At 37.6% G+C, this 16,849-nt stretch overlaps 1 protein-coding gene across 1 annotated transcript in view; it reads right to left on the bottom strand.

Annotated features, from left to right (window-relative positions):
• The window catches only part of LOC309439343 (potassium voltage-gated channel subfamily KQT member 1-like), a gene marked incomplete at its 5' end in the record, with an annotated part of 488,884 nt that overhangs the window by 387,643 nt on the left and 84,392 nt on the right, over positions 1-16,849 (bottom strand). Inside the window, one exon of the mRNA XM_082051807.1 lies at positions 7,168-7,282. Within this exon, the coding sequence (XP_081907933.1) occupies positions 7,168-7,282 (115 nt within the window). The remainder of the gene's footprint in view (positions 1-7,167; positions 7,283-16,849) is intronic.

Raw genomic sequence — 16,849 nt, 5'->3', positions numbered from 1 at the left:
CAAAAACTGAAAGAGGAGTTTCTGTCTCTCATTGTGTTATAGTGCAGTGCCCTCCACTGGCCAAAAATCCTCACTTAAAAGAGCAACAAGTTCTCTGAAAAGTTACTCTTCAGAATAAAAACCAAAAAATACATTCAAAACCACCTCAGAAGCAGTGTCAAATTATTTGGAAATGTTACTACATAATGGTGCCAATTTATCCTAATCCCAGACTTGCTCTCCTATTACATGGTAACAGAAATACTTTAGGTGCTGAAATAAATCCTGAAGTAGTCTTTTTAAGGAGTTTGAAATTAGACATGACAATACAAAAATAGATGGTACTAAAAAGTGTAACTTAACACTTGGTCTTATAATGGTAAAAAGCATACAACCAGATTAGAAATTACTATTGTATGTTAAATTTTCACTGCTTTAACTTTTTCAGCTCAAGCCCCCATCTAAATTTGTCTTTGAAGCAATTAATAATACTCTTGAGTACAGTGGACAGAACTAGTTCCATCATTACTACCTATATTAGATGTATCTGAGTGGAAACATTAATAAGCATCAAGAGACAACAACACAATCAGAAAGCTGGAAACAAAATATCTCTAAATGCCCTCCCTTGAGGTTACTATAGGTTGCCCACTTACTAGCTTTTCATTTCTCCCTCTCACTTTATGTTTGTTTCAAAAATATGAAGGAAATGTAAAAGTGGTGATGGTAGGCAAACTGCAACATCTTCAGGAATATTCTGTACTCCAACCAACCTTGCTGCTGCCATTTGGCCAACCTACTCCTCTGAGGTGATGTTACCTCTCCGAATACCATTCCCTTCACTAGCTGGTTGATGGACAGTATTGCTTCACAGCTTTCTCTGATACCTATATTAGCACAGTAACAGTATGGACAATATCATGGGTTACATCAAACATCTGATCATGTTTTCAAAAATTAACAACCATATTTTAGAATAATCCATAAACGTGTGCAAAAGGACAACAGGTGATATAATGGACCCAGCTGACGAATAAGGACCCTAGCTGTCCCTATATTAGTAATAAAAAAAGTTATTAGTGAGTTTTCAGTAGATCAAATTATTCAACACAAGATTACTATCTAATTACTAGATCTAATGATATTCAGTATGATAGATTTGCTGGTGATAAGGTGAGCTGTTTCTTTGATAAGACTAAAAGCAATAAGTTATAAGAGGAAGTTATGATGAAAACACAAAGATAAATAGTGTTTGCACAGATGGACCAAACCCACAGAAAGACTGAACGTACGCCTTGTATCAAAAGTTGTGCATTGTTGGATTTTTGAGCAGAACCAAAGAAGATAGACACAAAAATATTCTTAAGTCCTTGATAAAAACTATCATTGACATCTGCATATGGAGGGACCAACTAAAAGGTTGAAACAAATCTGAAAGATGGATTTAATATTCCTTTTCTCAAGTACTGACCAACAACTTAAAAAGGAGCACATCTATTTGAGCACCTCTATTGTAAGCTTAAAGACATAGTATAAGTTCTACTTGGCATAAGTTTCTCCTACTCACTTGTGTCATAAGAAATATTAGTGTTAGTGGGCAATGGAGGAAACCAGTCATAATTCATATCTACCAATCCTACGATAAACTACTTCCACCAGGAAAAAAAGAAAACCCAGCATTGTTCCTAAACATGTTTTTAAGGAGGAACGCTAGATGCCAAGACTAATGAAGTCTTTGACTTTAATGAGGCCTTTGACTATAGATGCATTGATTACTAACAACAGTAGAACTCTCCAGTCCAGTGAACAGCAGTTCTGTGTCCCCCTCCAATCTCTGTAGATCCCAGTTTTGCTGAAGTGAAGATCAGCTTTGGTGCTCTGTTCTTCCAGGCAGCCTGGAGTGAGCATAAACACAGTAGACAAGAATAAATTCTTTGCCTCATTAAGCCTCAATCTGTTCAGAAGTTTCTGTTCCTCACTGAAGATTAATTTGTGATACTCCTTCTGTATCAGGATTCACCAGTGCTGACACAGGGCAAGGCATTCAGTCATCCTTAGTCTCAGAGCCTCGGTTTTCTCTGTTAGAAGGAAGTGCCACGTTGTAGACCTTGAGGTTTTGCAGCCATTGCCTTACCTCAGATCTACCTTTTCACCCCTCCTCAGGGTTCTTTTTTTTTTTTTTTTTTAGCAGATATTTCCACTTCCTTTGATTGTGCAATAACCACTTAGTAATGCTGGGTTATTCCAGTAATCATTTTGCAGATAAGATCTCCCCTATAGAATCTAAAAACTGTTGTTCATGCTATGAGCTTGAAATAAAAAAATTGGAGGCAGGAATTGTGGATACCTCGTTGCTTTCACCTTCAGATCTCTATGCTTCTATTACACCATTTGAAGACCTCTAACTGAAATAGCGACACATTTTCACAGCCACATTACACATAGATCAATATGTAGAAATGTAGCAGAAATAAATAAATGGTTTCTAAACTTTTGCATACAGAATCAGAGAACCATGTTAGCTAGAACTATATTAAACACATAGTTCCTTAACATGATTTGACTCCACTGTGGACAGGGCCCGAAGAAAGAAAAGCAACTGTTGGTCTCACTCTCAACCCATGAAAAGTAATTAAGACCCCACTTTCTCATGGGGAACAGGTGTAGCTGAAGAGTTATTACTACAGCTGTTCAGCTGACGGCAATTACCATTGACAATGGTCACTGCATGTGGATCTCACCTTCTAAAGGTTTCCTCCCAGGAGAGCTGATGTGATGACTGCTGAACTGCAGCTTTATGCTGCTTTCTGCTAAGAGACTGACATTTACCTTTACATGACCTTTGTGAGCTACAAAATGCGTACTCAACCACAGTTGCTTAACCATGCTGACATACGGAATTTCTAACTTTTGCTTTTCCTTACAGTGTAAAGAGCTTTAAACACCACAGCTTTAAACCACAGAACTCTGAAAAACAAAAACAGGATGTCTGCTTCTAAAGCTGGTGCTATGTATATTTTTCCTGAAACTGTGCTATCTGGAACCAGGTTGGTGTAATCTTTCAATACAGACCATTGGCCAAATTCTCTCTTTCCTGCTGGAAGTTTAACTCTGGTGTGTACAACAGAAAATATTTTCATAGCCAAGTGTTGTTGTCATCACAATCTACATAGCAATAGGACCAGCTTGAGATAAAAAAAAAATAAGTCTTAAAGTTGTGTTCAGGGTTCTCCTTTACTCTTGCAAAGCTCCAGTGCAGCCAGGAAAAACCCAAAAAGAGACAAACACCCTTTGCACAGTTCAGCATGGGAACAAAAAAGCAAATCACATATAGCAAATGCTCTACCCCCTCCCAGAAGATGCTCAGTGTTCTGAATGCAGCAGAACCTTTGCTCCTTCCTCTCCAGAATTTCTTTTCCCCCTTGGATGATCAATAGGCACCAGATCTATCGCGTGTGACAAGTGCAGTTAGCAGTAGGGTGTACAACCTAATAACCCCTGCCTCCTCCAGCTTATTGTGGTTTGCAATGTGAAATCAAGGCCAACAAATGTGACTCCTTTGTAAAGACGGGAGCATACTAAAAAAAAAGAGAAGGAGTAGCCAAAGAAACAAGTAGAGGACTCTAGGCCATCTAAAATAGAATATCTTAGCAACTTCCACATAACTCTATAACCTCACAAGTCTCCCTTCATGCTGGGGATGTTTCCTTCCCACCTGAAGGAACACTTAATTGCCACAGGCTGCAGCCTTAGAGCTGCATGTCCCTCAATCAGAGCTACAATAACTTACAAGCCTTCCCTAGTGCTATAACCACTCCCTGCAGGCAGCTCTCTCCCTTCCAAGATCATCTACCCTACACTGTGCTCAGTTCATCTTCACCAAGCTGCTCACTTGTGCCCATCTTTTTAACCACTACAGTTTCTTCCTCTGCAATCATAGATTTTGATACTGCAAGATAACGTTAGCACACGTCTACAGGACTTGTAGTTGTCTTGTTTGTCAGTCAAGCCACATACCCATCCCCAAAAGCTGTGTCACTTAGCACAGCTAAAGCACATCTCAGCTGTGATTTCTGGTTTGAACCTGCTGTTGGGAGTGGCTGTCCTCAAATGTTCAGACTAGGAAGAGGGATCAGAAATCCACTAAGGTTTGTCCCTGCTCTCATTCCGATGTGTATTTCTCCTCCTTTCTCCTTTTGTCACTTACCAAATTCACACATGCTTTGAGGGGTTTTATTTGCATTTTTGTTGCTTGTGGACACTGATCAAGAATTAGCAAGCTTAGTCAATTTACAGACTTCAGCAGCATCAGCTCTTTCCTCAAAGACCTTGTGACACAAGTGGTAAGGCTGCATCAGACAGACAAAATAGTCTTGCCAATAATGGATAGGAAACAAGACTTAAAAAACAAACAAACAGAAACCACAGCCTACCACTTGCTTAATCAGTGCCATTTGGAATAATCTCTTGCCTCTTTCATTAGTAAACCATCTGTTACAGAGGTACAAGATTTTGCCATGTATTACCCTTACAAGCAGGACCTAATTTTATACCAGATCCTCTATCCTTCTGTCAGAACATCTGCGTGTATACAGTAGGAAATAAGAAAGAAAGGGCAAGAAGCAGCACTATACATTACGTTGAATCAAGTTGGATGATGGATCCATCTTCAAATCAATTTTATGTCTTCTACCAAAAAAATCAGGTGATATAAAGAGAGTGCTAAGGTAAGCAACAAAAAGCAAAGTGATAAAAATGAACTTTCCAGCTCTAGAAGTAACATTCTCCAGATTTAGAACTTCTCTAATGTATAACTTAATTTAGATACTATTACAAATATATATATAGAAGACCTAAGGACCAAGTAAATATGCTGTAATGAGTAAGATATAACTGTTGACTTTTTCTAGGTTTCAAAGCATTGACAAAACATCATTTTGCAGTCTCTCTGTGCACTGATGGAGTCATCTGCTGACTGCTCAACAGAGAATCTGAAAAACTGAGTGAGTAATTACATCAGGCAATAAAGTAGTCTAAGCATTCATTATTAAAAACAGAACTACTCATCAGCTCATTGAAATTAACATTTATTTCATCTGTCATATTTGATTAACCTCTAACAACATCATTCTTATTCAACTTTGGACACCTCAGAACCAGTAACAACAACATAACTCCACTCAGGTCAGCAGCCACTTGAGATTTTTACCCGGAGAGATCCAGCAAGAAATTTAGACAATCACAGAATTGTGTCTTGAATATGATGCTTTTGTTCCTCATCTCAGGAGGTTACATTTTTCCACATTTTTGCTCAGATCACTAGTAACAAATATAATTCCAACTATCTAAAGTATCCAAAGCAGCTATATTTCTATAGAAAGGTATCTTGAGTTCAATTTTCAAGCTTGCTATTTGGTTTTGGTTTTATTGACACTTTACACCCTCTACCAAGACCTTCTCTAAGTTTTCAAGGATCACTAACATCAGAAATCCAATATTGGATGTATTCACCACTGAAACCTGGGCAGTGCTGCAAACCCCTGACCTTTCACTCAAGATACATTCTGAAATAGTATATCACTAGCCAGTATATCCAAACAGCCTGATAGGTTTTGTTGAGCAACCACGTTAGTTACTGTGAGACTAATGCACATGTGCAGATTGATGCAAGAGGTGTTTGTCCAAAGTAGCATGACTCTATTTTCCTGGGACAATACCTGCCTTCCCACAAAATGAAGGTGGTCTTGAAGACGGTATAACTGAAAGTAAAGGTTCCTGTCATTAGAGGACATCCCTCTATCATCTGTCTAGCAAAGAGGATTTCAGAAGAATCTACTGTTCACATTACAGTAGACCCGACATTTCACGTTTAACAATTAACATAACAGCTTACAAAGCTTAAAAAATGACCCGTTACTGGCTTTGGAATAAAGTTATATTGTGAGATTGATTTTGTAACTCATAATGCTTGTTGAAGACAAGGAAAACTTTGCCTTTTGGCAGCTTGACAAAGTTTGAATTCACAAAGTAGTGCTCCATGTGAAACTATAATTAGCATAGCATACTACCTTTAAAAGTTATGTGAACACCATGTTTTCACTTTGCAAACTGAGAAGGTTCATTGCCTGTATATACACCTTTGGCTGAATTCTAGTCTTGGAAGAATTTTTGTCTAATTCATTGACTGCACCGTGAATCTAGGATGAAGATTTGTTGCAGTGGTTATCAAATCCATGTTATTCCCAAATGAGATAAAACAACTTCCAATTAAGCAGTTCACTCCAAAGGCAGGTAGGGAGTGCGGGGAATGAAGAGGAGAGAAATAAATCTAATTGGTACATAAGTCCAGAAAACAAAAATTATTTCCCCATCACAAATTCCAAGTCACACTTGTGTAAGGAATACATTACTAAGTGCAAAGCAAAAGCCATTCTGTTTTTGAAAGCTCACACACTAAAGCAAGTATAGCACACGTGAAGACTTACCTGGTTATACTTCTGCTAAAAGACAAGGCAAATAATCACGCTAAGTATATCTGATTTCCATGTAGAAAGCATAGATATACACATCAGGTAAATACAGCGTCAGTATCTTGCTTGAGAAATGTCAGTTTAAAACCATGATCCATTAATACATCATGTTCCATGCTTGTCCAATGAAGGTCACAATTTGAATAATGAGATACCATGTTTCTCCTCAAGAATCAAGACAACTCTTAAATGAAAGCATCCTACTAAGTAGAATTACACACATACAAGATGAGATAAAAGTGAAAACTGGCGTGCTCGACTTAGAAGCATAAAACTACATGTAATGGTGTTTTGGCTTTGTTTTTACATATTACCCTTTATAGCTTTATATCTATAACTTTTAACCTTATGCTTTCTGCTCCTTTGAAGTCCATTACAAGTATTCAGAAGCTAAAATTTATACATACATTATATATAGCAGGTCTACAAATCTAATAATCATTAATTTAGCAATATTTAGTTACAAGATCATTCTGTTTACAAGCATTTAAAAGTAAACTAATATTCTGTAGAAATGTCCATATGCTGTTAAATAAGATCTCAAACTCACAATCACTTCAAGTGCAGCCAGGCGAAGAATACTTTTATCCAGTTACAAGTCTCTCTCACCATTAATCAACATTTATTTTATCAGTTAAAAAGTTGTTATTCTACTTACTGTGCCACATCAGATACAGCTGGCAGTGGTGACTCCTCTGATATAAGGTCAATGTCATCTGTGAAGCTGTTAGCCCTTGACATCTCTTGGGTATTCCCTTCCAAATGTCTTTTCACTGCACAGATAATTCAAAGAAATCATAATGCATTAAGGAGATAACACATACGAGCTCTTTCTCTTGCTTCAGATATTGTGCAGTAGATTAAGTAAATGGTTCTAATATTAGTCATGACTTTCTTTTTTTGTCAAAATCAGTGAAGTTGATGCTCAGAACATACACCATACAAAAATATGTGTTCATATACATAGTTCAAATACACAGGAACCTCTTACAAAAAAGTCTTCTTGAGGACTGTCTCCCCATAAGTAGAAAGCCACCATACCCACAATTTCAATGTGGGCATGAGAATAGACTGACAATCTGATTTCTCTTTCCTCAGTTAATACTATTTAATAATGAATAATTTAATTTCTCCACAAAACTATTTTAAAAAATTTTATTGCTATTATCATATAAACAGCCCTTTTGTTTCAAGCACTCTATTTGGTCAATATATTCATCAATGTTCAAAAATTCTCACACAGAGCAGGGGAAAAACCTCAGGTCTTTGAATGCAGTCAGCCCAGCAGGGTAACCATGGTGGATACAAGGCCGTACTGTAGCTCAGCTTATGTCCCAAGCCTACGAATGCTGCAAATTTCATTACAGGTTAGGAAGATATATGTGATGGCAAATGAATGAAGGAGTTCACTCACAGACTGAAAAAAAAAAAGAGAAGTGCAGCTAGCCCTGTAACTGATTAAAGCTGATTATGTTTTAAAAAGCTCTAGCCCCAATACTCATTTCTATCAAGTAGAGGGCTGACTTCCACTATAAATGTGAAGCACACAAGTACCTGTCTTTCCAAGTTCAGCTGTGTCAACATTCATAAGCAATTTCTGCTTTAAGATCTTTTCAGTATCCTTTCCTGTATTTATGTTGTTCAAAAGCTGGGAAGTACATCTAACTTCAATTGCTGTGGTCTAAAATTGCAACTTTTTTCATGACTGCTAGTAATCCTAACAGTTTCTAAGGAAGCTCTCTATCTATTTTAGTTCTGATCATTCTTGAAAGCTCGGCAAGTACAGTTATGAACTCTGAGTCTAACTTAGAAAATACATATGATGATGCATATAAACTGAAGGGAGAAAAAAAGAGAAATTTTTGCAATGGGGGAATCACTAAAATTAAACGTCAAACAAAACAAGTGAAAGACTAAGTAGTGTCACTTGCACATGCTATGCTGGGGAAGAAGAAAAAAAACAACTCACATGACAAATTAAAAGACTTGTCTCCTTGAAAACTGAATTGTTGAAACACCAAGTTAATTCTAAGACACCATTTGGCTGGACTATATTCAAGCTAAATGCTAAAATGGCAAGGAGTGAAAATGAAGTCTATGAAATATGATTATAAAATGGCATAACTGAATGCTGCTAAGGGACATAAATTTACAAAGCTATTTTATTTACATCTGCTCCACAACTATGTTTCTGGAGAAAACACAATCTTTCTGGCACTGGGAACCTGAATTTCTGTGTTCTTCCAATACTACTGAAACATTTCTGTTGCTCTAGATGACCTTTATTTTGAGAGACCTGCCAGTTCTTCACTTGTTCTGATAAAATATTTTTTCTGTAAGAGAAGTATGTAGCCTTATTTCTGGACAAAGTCTTGAGATACATTGGTCTGATATTCAAAGTATTGCTTTGGGAAGCACATACAGATTTAGGAACAGGCTCCTTCAGTCTCTAAAGATATACCATCACACATGATCACATCTGCAAAATTAAACTAGAGGAGTTTTGGCTTCAACTTTAGTAACACTTTTTTCCTAGAAATCTAGCAGAATTTGAGTAGGCCCAAGACAGAGCCAAATCACCGTGCCTATGTAAGGTTTAATCAAATTAAAAGGAAAACTTTGCATTGCTATCAGTTCCTAGTATGCAATTGACTTCTGAAACAGTAAGAGAGGGACCTGGTTAATTCATGAGGCTTTCAGTAAAGGATAGGTAGTTATAGTACATTATATATACAGGATATAGTACATGACAGATATTAAAATCACTGCAGTGCATTTGTCATGATAAGAAGTAGGATTATATTTTATTCCTGTCATTTTAAAGGTTTGGTCCATATTGTCTTATCAAACTTATCTCTGTCTTATCACATTGCTGATTGCAGTCTGCATCCGTGGGTTCTTCAAAACAACAAACAAACACAAAAAATCCCCTAACTGTTTGCATTTGGCTTGCTAATTCTTTTTCTGAGAAATGTTCGCTACAGCGGCAGCTCTTTGCTCCATAACATGAGAGTTATGAGAGAAGAGGGACAACAGAAGCATGTCTGTTCTGAAACCTTCACTTTCTCTTTATTCCCATTCGTGGGTGCTGTGCTGAGCACTGTAAAGCAGCTCCTCTATTACTGCAGGGTGCACCTGAAAGCCCTGCTTCTCTGACCATGGATCTTCTGTGGAGACATGTAACGATAATCCTGGGTTTAATGGCTTCTACCAGCACTTGGTTACACAAGTATGGCAAGCTTCTGTTCCTTCTTTACATAGTGTAAAAGCATGCAAATTTTCTGTTTGGTGAAGACTTCACTGTAATTATCTGGGCCAGTCTCATCCCACAAGTAGTAGGCATATGTTTCATTGCTACAAGCATTTTGAAAAATACAATGATGTGATTACGTATTTTATACAAACAGTATTTTATACAAACATTTTATTAGTTGAATTGAAGATGTGCATTTAGCTCCATAAAACTTGGGTCACATCTCAAGGGTTGCCTCCCTGCCACCCCTCTCCCCTCCCATGCTTCCTACACGGTCAGATCTGTGGACAGAACAATTTTTGCCAGTTTGGTTACACACTAGATTTATCTCAAAAACCTGCCTCTAGTCTACACAAGCATTAAGAGAAAGAAGAGATTCTCTTAGAAGTGCTGCTCTTAAATATCAAGTTAAAACAGAAATCACAACTCTGAGACTTGCAGTATTTGGGTGGTGATATTATAAGGCTCTATTCTACTCTCAGAGCTACTTGACTCAGTTCAGATCTGGTTCAGGTTTGTGTTTTGTGAACTATTAAGCCATCACAAGAGAATATTGGTTTTATCCTTGTAACCCTAAAAATAAAAGGTATTTAATACTAAATCCCTTTATGCCTTTATCATCCATTAATTCTGTGTGTTTCTGCTTTAAAATATTAATCCATTAATAATGTCTTCTGGTCCAAACATTGAAATACTAAAGGCAATGTAAATGCAAGTAACATGTCCTCTGTTCTAAATATTTTCTGTTCTTAAGGGGACTGTCAGAGTCATAAGCAGTTATCTTCTTGTTTGAAACACACTTTCTGGAAACAACTCCATTTCTGAAGTTAACTGTCACTTTCCCTGAGTGAAATTTCAAAACTCATTTAGACAGCAACGTTCAGTCATAAATATTCCCCAAATCACATGAAAAGGAACAAAAATATTTTTTGAATGTCAAGAAGCCATAAGCTTCTGAGCAATGAAGTAACTCATAATAATCATTCATTATCATGCTTTCATTCTGAAGAAATGTGGAGCATTAAAATACATTCAACACAAGGCAGTGATGCTTTCCAGAAATAAAACTCAAAGTTGTAAGGTCCAGCTACTACATATGGTAATTTTGTAACAGCTGCAGTTCAAGCCAGAACAACTCTATCTTCCCTCTCTATATTTATTTTAATGAGCTTTCCTTTTCCAAACTGACTTTAAGGGCATGAAAGCCCAATTATAGTTGTTCCAGAGTAGCAAGAAAAGGAGGCAAAGAATATCAAGGGGAAAGAGAAGTCATCCTTCCTTTCCACATGTTACTACTCAAAATATGAAGAAGCTGTAGCAATTTGGTTGCAAAATATATAATATTTTCTGAGCATGAACAGTTGGAAGCAGCAAGTTGAAAATACAGAATACTGTCTACCACAGTACGAATATCAGTGAATGTCATAGACCTAGGAATCCATGAAACAGATCAGCCCATTGAGTGAAGCAGCAAAAGGAAAGCTAAGTTTCATGTACCTCTACTTTTTTCCTTCAGTGTCAGTTTCTAAAATGGTGAGAACTTACAATAAACACATCCAAACATAACCCAGAGATATTTTTGTAATGCTGCGTAGCTTTATTTGTCCTTAGATTCCTTATTTATATTACACAAACTTCTGTCTTTAGAGTATGGGGAAAAAGTGAACTCCGAATTTACAACTAAGTAGAAAGTATGATTACACATTACCACATTCATCCTCAAACAGGCAACACTTTCCAATATCAGGACAAAATAACCAGGAAGTTTTGCACTACTCTCTTCTCAGACAAAGAAGGTGAAGAAAAAAAAAAAACAGGTCTCTTGTATTGAAAATAATTCCAACTTACTGTTTTTATTAGGAATCTTTTCATACTCAAAGAAAACACCCCACAACAACACAAATGTAAAGATAATACATGCCTTTCCCACACAGCCTACTTTACAAAAGCCTGCAGAGAATTTCAGTGGTTGCTTAGGTTATATAGAGGGATACCTGCAAGTTGCTGCTCCTAGGAATACAAACACCAAGAGAACTCGAATGAAAGGAGATATTTGGCAAATTAAACTGGGAAAACACAGGCACATAGCTAGAAATGGACAGTAAATTTGAGACAGTTTAAGATAAAACAGTTCCTGTCATATTAATATATATTTCTCAAATCATTAAATAATATATTGTGTGAAGACAATGCCAACTACCTGGTGACAGGGAGAGCTCACAGAGCAGATGGGTCAAGATGACCAGGAAAGCTGTGGAGCTCCATGTGAAAATGCAAGGCTGGAGAAGGGCCAGACAGGACAGAAAGGGTAAGAGTTCAACCAGTCCTCAATCAGCAGTAAAAGGATTAACATGTAGAGAACGCTGATGAGGATAAGGTCTCCTCTACCAGATGAAAGTAAGGGTGGGGGCTTTTCTGTTTGTCTGGAGTTTTTGCTTGTTTAGTTGGCTTTTTTAAAAACAGAACATTATAAAAAGCAGGCTTAAGAGAGCAAAAGTAAATTCCAGTCAGTTTCTTCAGTGCCACTGTTTATCAGCTTATTCACAGTGAGAACAATTGACTAGATTTTTTTAAAGGTGCTTAGAGCAAATTTTCCACTACGAGAGACATTCAGTAATGTTTCCTAAATTCCATATACACTTGAAAAAAAAAAAAATCTCCTCTGCACGCTTCATAGATGGAACATTTCATTTTTTGATGAAACTATTTCTATAGGAATTAACATTTTAAAAGACTGTATGTCCACAATGTGCACTATGGGGAACACAGCACTCAAAAAAAAGGAAAACTTCCTAATTTTTTCATTCCCACTCTGTGACACATCTAAGCCAAAAACCTCTGTTTTCTCTGTAGTCAATGGGCAAAGGGAAAAGAAGGCATTTCTGAAGAATGACTGCCAGTCCAATCTCGGACAATGGCATTATACTTATTATAATGCATGTATCTTTATTAGATGTGCAAGGTAGGTGGGATCAATCCTGCCTAAAAGTTGACACTATCAAGTTGACTGCTTACTGACTTTCAAATCAAATTTCAAACACACTCTCTCATAACACCAGACTCCACTACTCAATGTAATAAATGTCTACGGAGCAAACATATGACTTGCTTGATTTTACACATAAGGCTACACCTTGACAGAAAATCCACAGGATGACTGTGCTTCCTTTATCCACAGGGAGGAACTACCTGTGAGATAACAGCATTATTTCATGTCTTTTTTCTTCTGGCATGAGCTCGTATCACCTTACTGGCTGAAATGCGGTATTTTTAAAGCTGTATAGATAGAAACTGGTTTGCAGCCTAGACTGAAACATTTCTAAATCCTTGGTTTCCTCTGTCAAAAAAGCAAAGTTAATGGCTTATGAAAGCCAAGGCATGCATAAGCATCTGACATCTGACCACCAGCCTACCTTTAAAAGCCACTTCAATTTATTATTAATATTCATCTCAGCAGCTAAATGGTATTCAAGCTCATCTGAACAGTCAAGTTCAGAGAATATGTCAAAACGTATCATTAGCATACACTGAATAACTTCTTTATTAGTTATATTATGAGAGCTTTTCTACATTACAATTCACAGAATCACAGAATGTTAGGGATTAGAAGGGACCTCGGAAGATCATCTAGTCCAATCCCCACACCGGAGCAGGAACTAAAGTGTCAGGAGTGTACTCAATACTAGCCTAAATAAGACAGAGTTATTTTTATTTTAGTTTTCTGTAGAAATGTTTAAAAATACTGTGCATCTGAAGCTAGGATTTTATATCCTAACTAGGTACTCAAATATAAGCCATCTGCAAATATCAAATAATCAGATTGTCCCATACACAATTCTAAAAGCTACAAGTGCCCAGTACAGTTTAAGAAGCCAGGCCACTTTATGTATCTAATTTTTACACAACTAAATTTATTGTCATTAGAGACATGGCTGATATTGCAATTCTTGTACATTCTCCCTGTATTTGGTTTTGTTGCCAGAAGATCTTCAGAATCAGACCTCAATGAATTAAACGGTAGTCTGCTAGCTGAACAGAAATAAAAAAGCATCTGAAAAAAATAAATTGAGGAATAAGAATAAATTTGTATTTGCTGCAAACTTATTGCCAGCTATATGGAAAAAGTACTGGCACTATTGCTGCTTTACTTAGTTACATGTTTGGCTGCAAGTGTTTTAGATAAACGTCAACATCTGGCTTCCTGTGTATCTGATTTGAAACAATCAGTGCTCAAAGTGCACTAATGCTGACTTTATTTGTTATACATTCTTCTGTTTAGATAAGCCTGCAGGCCAAATTACATACTGACTTACACCCCATGGAACCATAATCACTCATTACATGTCTAATGGGAGAGCACGGAGATGTAAATGAATACCAACACACAATCCAAAGTCACAAAGGCATGTAGTACTAGAAGGCATGCAGTGAGAAAACAATGGAACATACTTTTGAATGCATATAAAGATACTGTTAACCTATGCAACTGCCTGAAAATCCTTGTAGGACCCAGCAAACAAGAAGGATGCAACACATTCACACCCAAAAAAACCCACACAACAAAAATTTTCTACAGCACCATTACTGTAAGTGAACTTAATAAAAAGAACATTTAGCAAAAAATCAACTTGTTTGCTTTAAATGAAGCGTATTGGCTTGGAATGTTTAGCTAAGTATTTTGTGTGAAATGAATTGTAGAGGGAGCAAGCATCCATACTGCTGAACCAGTGTAATGTTTGCATTAACTGACAAGCACGTTTGTTGATAGATTCAGAAAAGTCGTCAGGGGCCAATTGCACAAAGGGTTGCAAGTACCTCCTTATGCACAGATATAACCTGTCAGAAGACAATCAGAGATTAATGGAGCATAGCAGAGAATCATGCAGTGCTGGTGCCACTTCACTATCTGCTCAGATGAAATCATAGAGTCATTTATAACGGAAAAGACCCTCAAGCTCATTAAGCCCAACCCTTTAACTCTTGCACTAAACCATGTCCCTAAGAACTTCATCTACATGTCTTTTAAACATCTCCAGGCATAGTGACTCAACCACTTCCCTGGGCAGCGTGTTCCAGTGCTTCACAACCCTTTCTGTGAAAAAATTTTTCTTAATATCCAATCTGAACCTCCCCTGGTGCAACATGAGGCCATTTCCTGTTGTCCTGTTACTTGATACTTGGGAGAAGAGACCAACATCCTCCATGCCACAATCTCCTTTCAGGTAGCTGTAGAGAGCGACAAGGTCTCCCCTCAGCCTCCTTTTCTCCAGGCTGAACAGCCCCAGTTCCCTCAGCTGCTCACTATCAGACTTGTGCTCCAGATCCTTCAACCAGCTTTGTTACCCCTCTCTGAACTCTCTCCAGCATCTCACTGTCTTTCTTGTAGTGAGAGGCCCAAAACTGAACACAGTATTCGAGATGGAACCTCACCACACTGTTCTTGATGCACACCAGGATGGTTTTGGCCACCTGGGCACAGCGCTGGCTCATGTTCAGCTGTTGATCAACATCTCAAAAGACGGGAGATTTCTATGCATGATTTGGGTTGAAAAACAAGAAAACCCTGTAGGGTTCAGTTATAGGCCTTCTGTTTCTCTGGCTTCCTTGTCTTTGGGGTCTTTTAGTATGTTTGGCTCAGTAAGATGCAGGACAGAAGGCCATAGAGGACTGGGGCTGTTTAGCCTGGAGAAAAGGAGACTGAGGGGAGACCTTGTCACTCTCTACAGCTACCTGAAAGGAGACAATGAAAAAGGCTGCCCAGGGAAGTGGTTGACTCACCATCCCTGGAGGTGTTTAAAAGACACATAGATGAACTGCTTAGGGCATGGTTTAGTGCTAGAGTTAGGTTATGGTTGGACTCAATCTTAAGGGTCTCTTCCAACAAAAATGATTCTGTGATTCTATAAGATACACAGCGTATCTCAGGTTGCTAGCTCTCCCCAGGTTTCTATGTGGATATAGAAGTGAATATTGACAACTTTGTTTCAACATTTCTCTCTTGGGCTCTATTCCTAAAAAAAGCAACATCTTTATTCTTATGAAAGCTATTTTTCCTAAACACAAAAAATGCAGGATTCCAAACTTATTCAAATACATGCAGTTGATATGACTGGTAAGAAGTGGTAAGGTCTGGCAGAGGTTGGAAAACAGATTTTCCTGGTTCGTTGGGGAAGAGAAGCATTCAGAGAAACACACAGAGTGAATTGCACAGAAGATACAGTTGAGCTATTAAGTTGTGTCACATGGCAACAGCAGGAGGGTTGTGACAGCAGGAAAAATTCAGTAAGTGACATCAATAGAGAAAAAGAACATTCGTCCAAAGCAAAGCATCTACCTATCTATTTTACCTAAAGACTTCCCAGCCTTCAAGTTTATCCTTCTTCAAGCAAGGACAGCAGGTACCTCATCTCCTCAAATATCTCCTAGCAAAAAAATCAGTCTCAAGACATATTTCAACATTCTTATGTTACCAATTCAACATCATGGTCAGTGAGAAATCCCTATGTATCTTTCCTTCGCAGGTTTACTAGCTTAATACTATGTAGTCTTGCATTAAATATTTCAATAACTAGGCAAATCTGCAGTCACAGCTTTCTGCAGAATAGTTCTAATTCTGTCACAGTAGTTTACATTTGCTGTTAACACTTCATGGCCGAAACAGCACAGAATAAGTTGCTGACATATATTGTCAGCAGTGAGCTACTTTTCCTGCATGTTAGGCCCAAATGCTGCCACAACCAGTCCAGGAAGAATGGGAACTCGACACCTTTAGGAAAGAATCTAACAAGACAAATTATATTCAAATGATATGAAGAAAACAAAGTTTCTCAATATTCTACAGCAAAGCATTCAAACCCATTTCAACTTTGAAAAAAATCTCTTTTTCTCTTAACTGAAGCCTTATTCTGTCTATTTTGCTAATCTGACACAATTCATGTACCTACAGGCATTTTGAGCACATATTTCAGAGTTGGAGATACCGTCTACAGCTTGTGAATATGTTCAGAGATCAGTTCTCCGTGAATAAATTCAAGTCACCAATACTAAAGCATTTGACTTTTTAAGACTAGTAGTGCTTGACTGTTAG

This window comes from Streptopelia decaocto (genome assembly GCF_964273445.1).
Source record: "Streptopelia decaocto genome assembly, chromosome: 1".
Taxonomy (NCBI): Eukaryota; Metazoa; Chordata; class Aves; order Columbiformes; family Columbidae; genus Streptopelia; species Streptopelia decaocto.
Note: the sequence above shows the minus strand (reverse complement) of the source record. Positions and strands in the feature narration are given on the sequence as shown.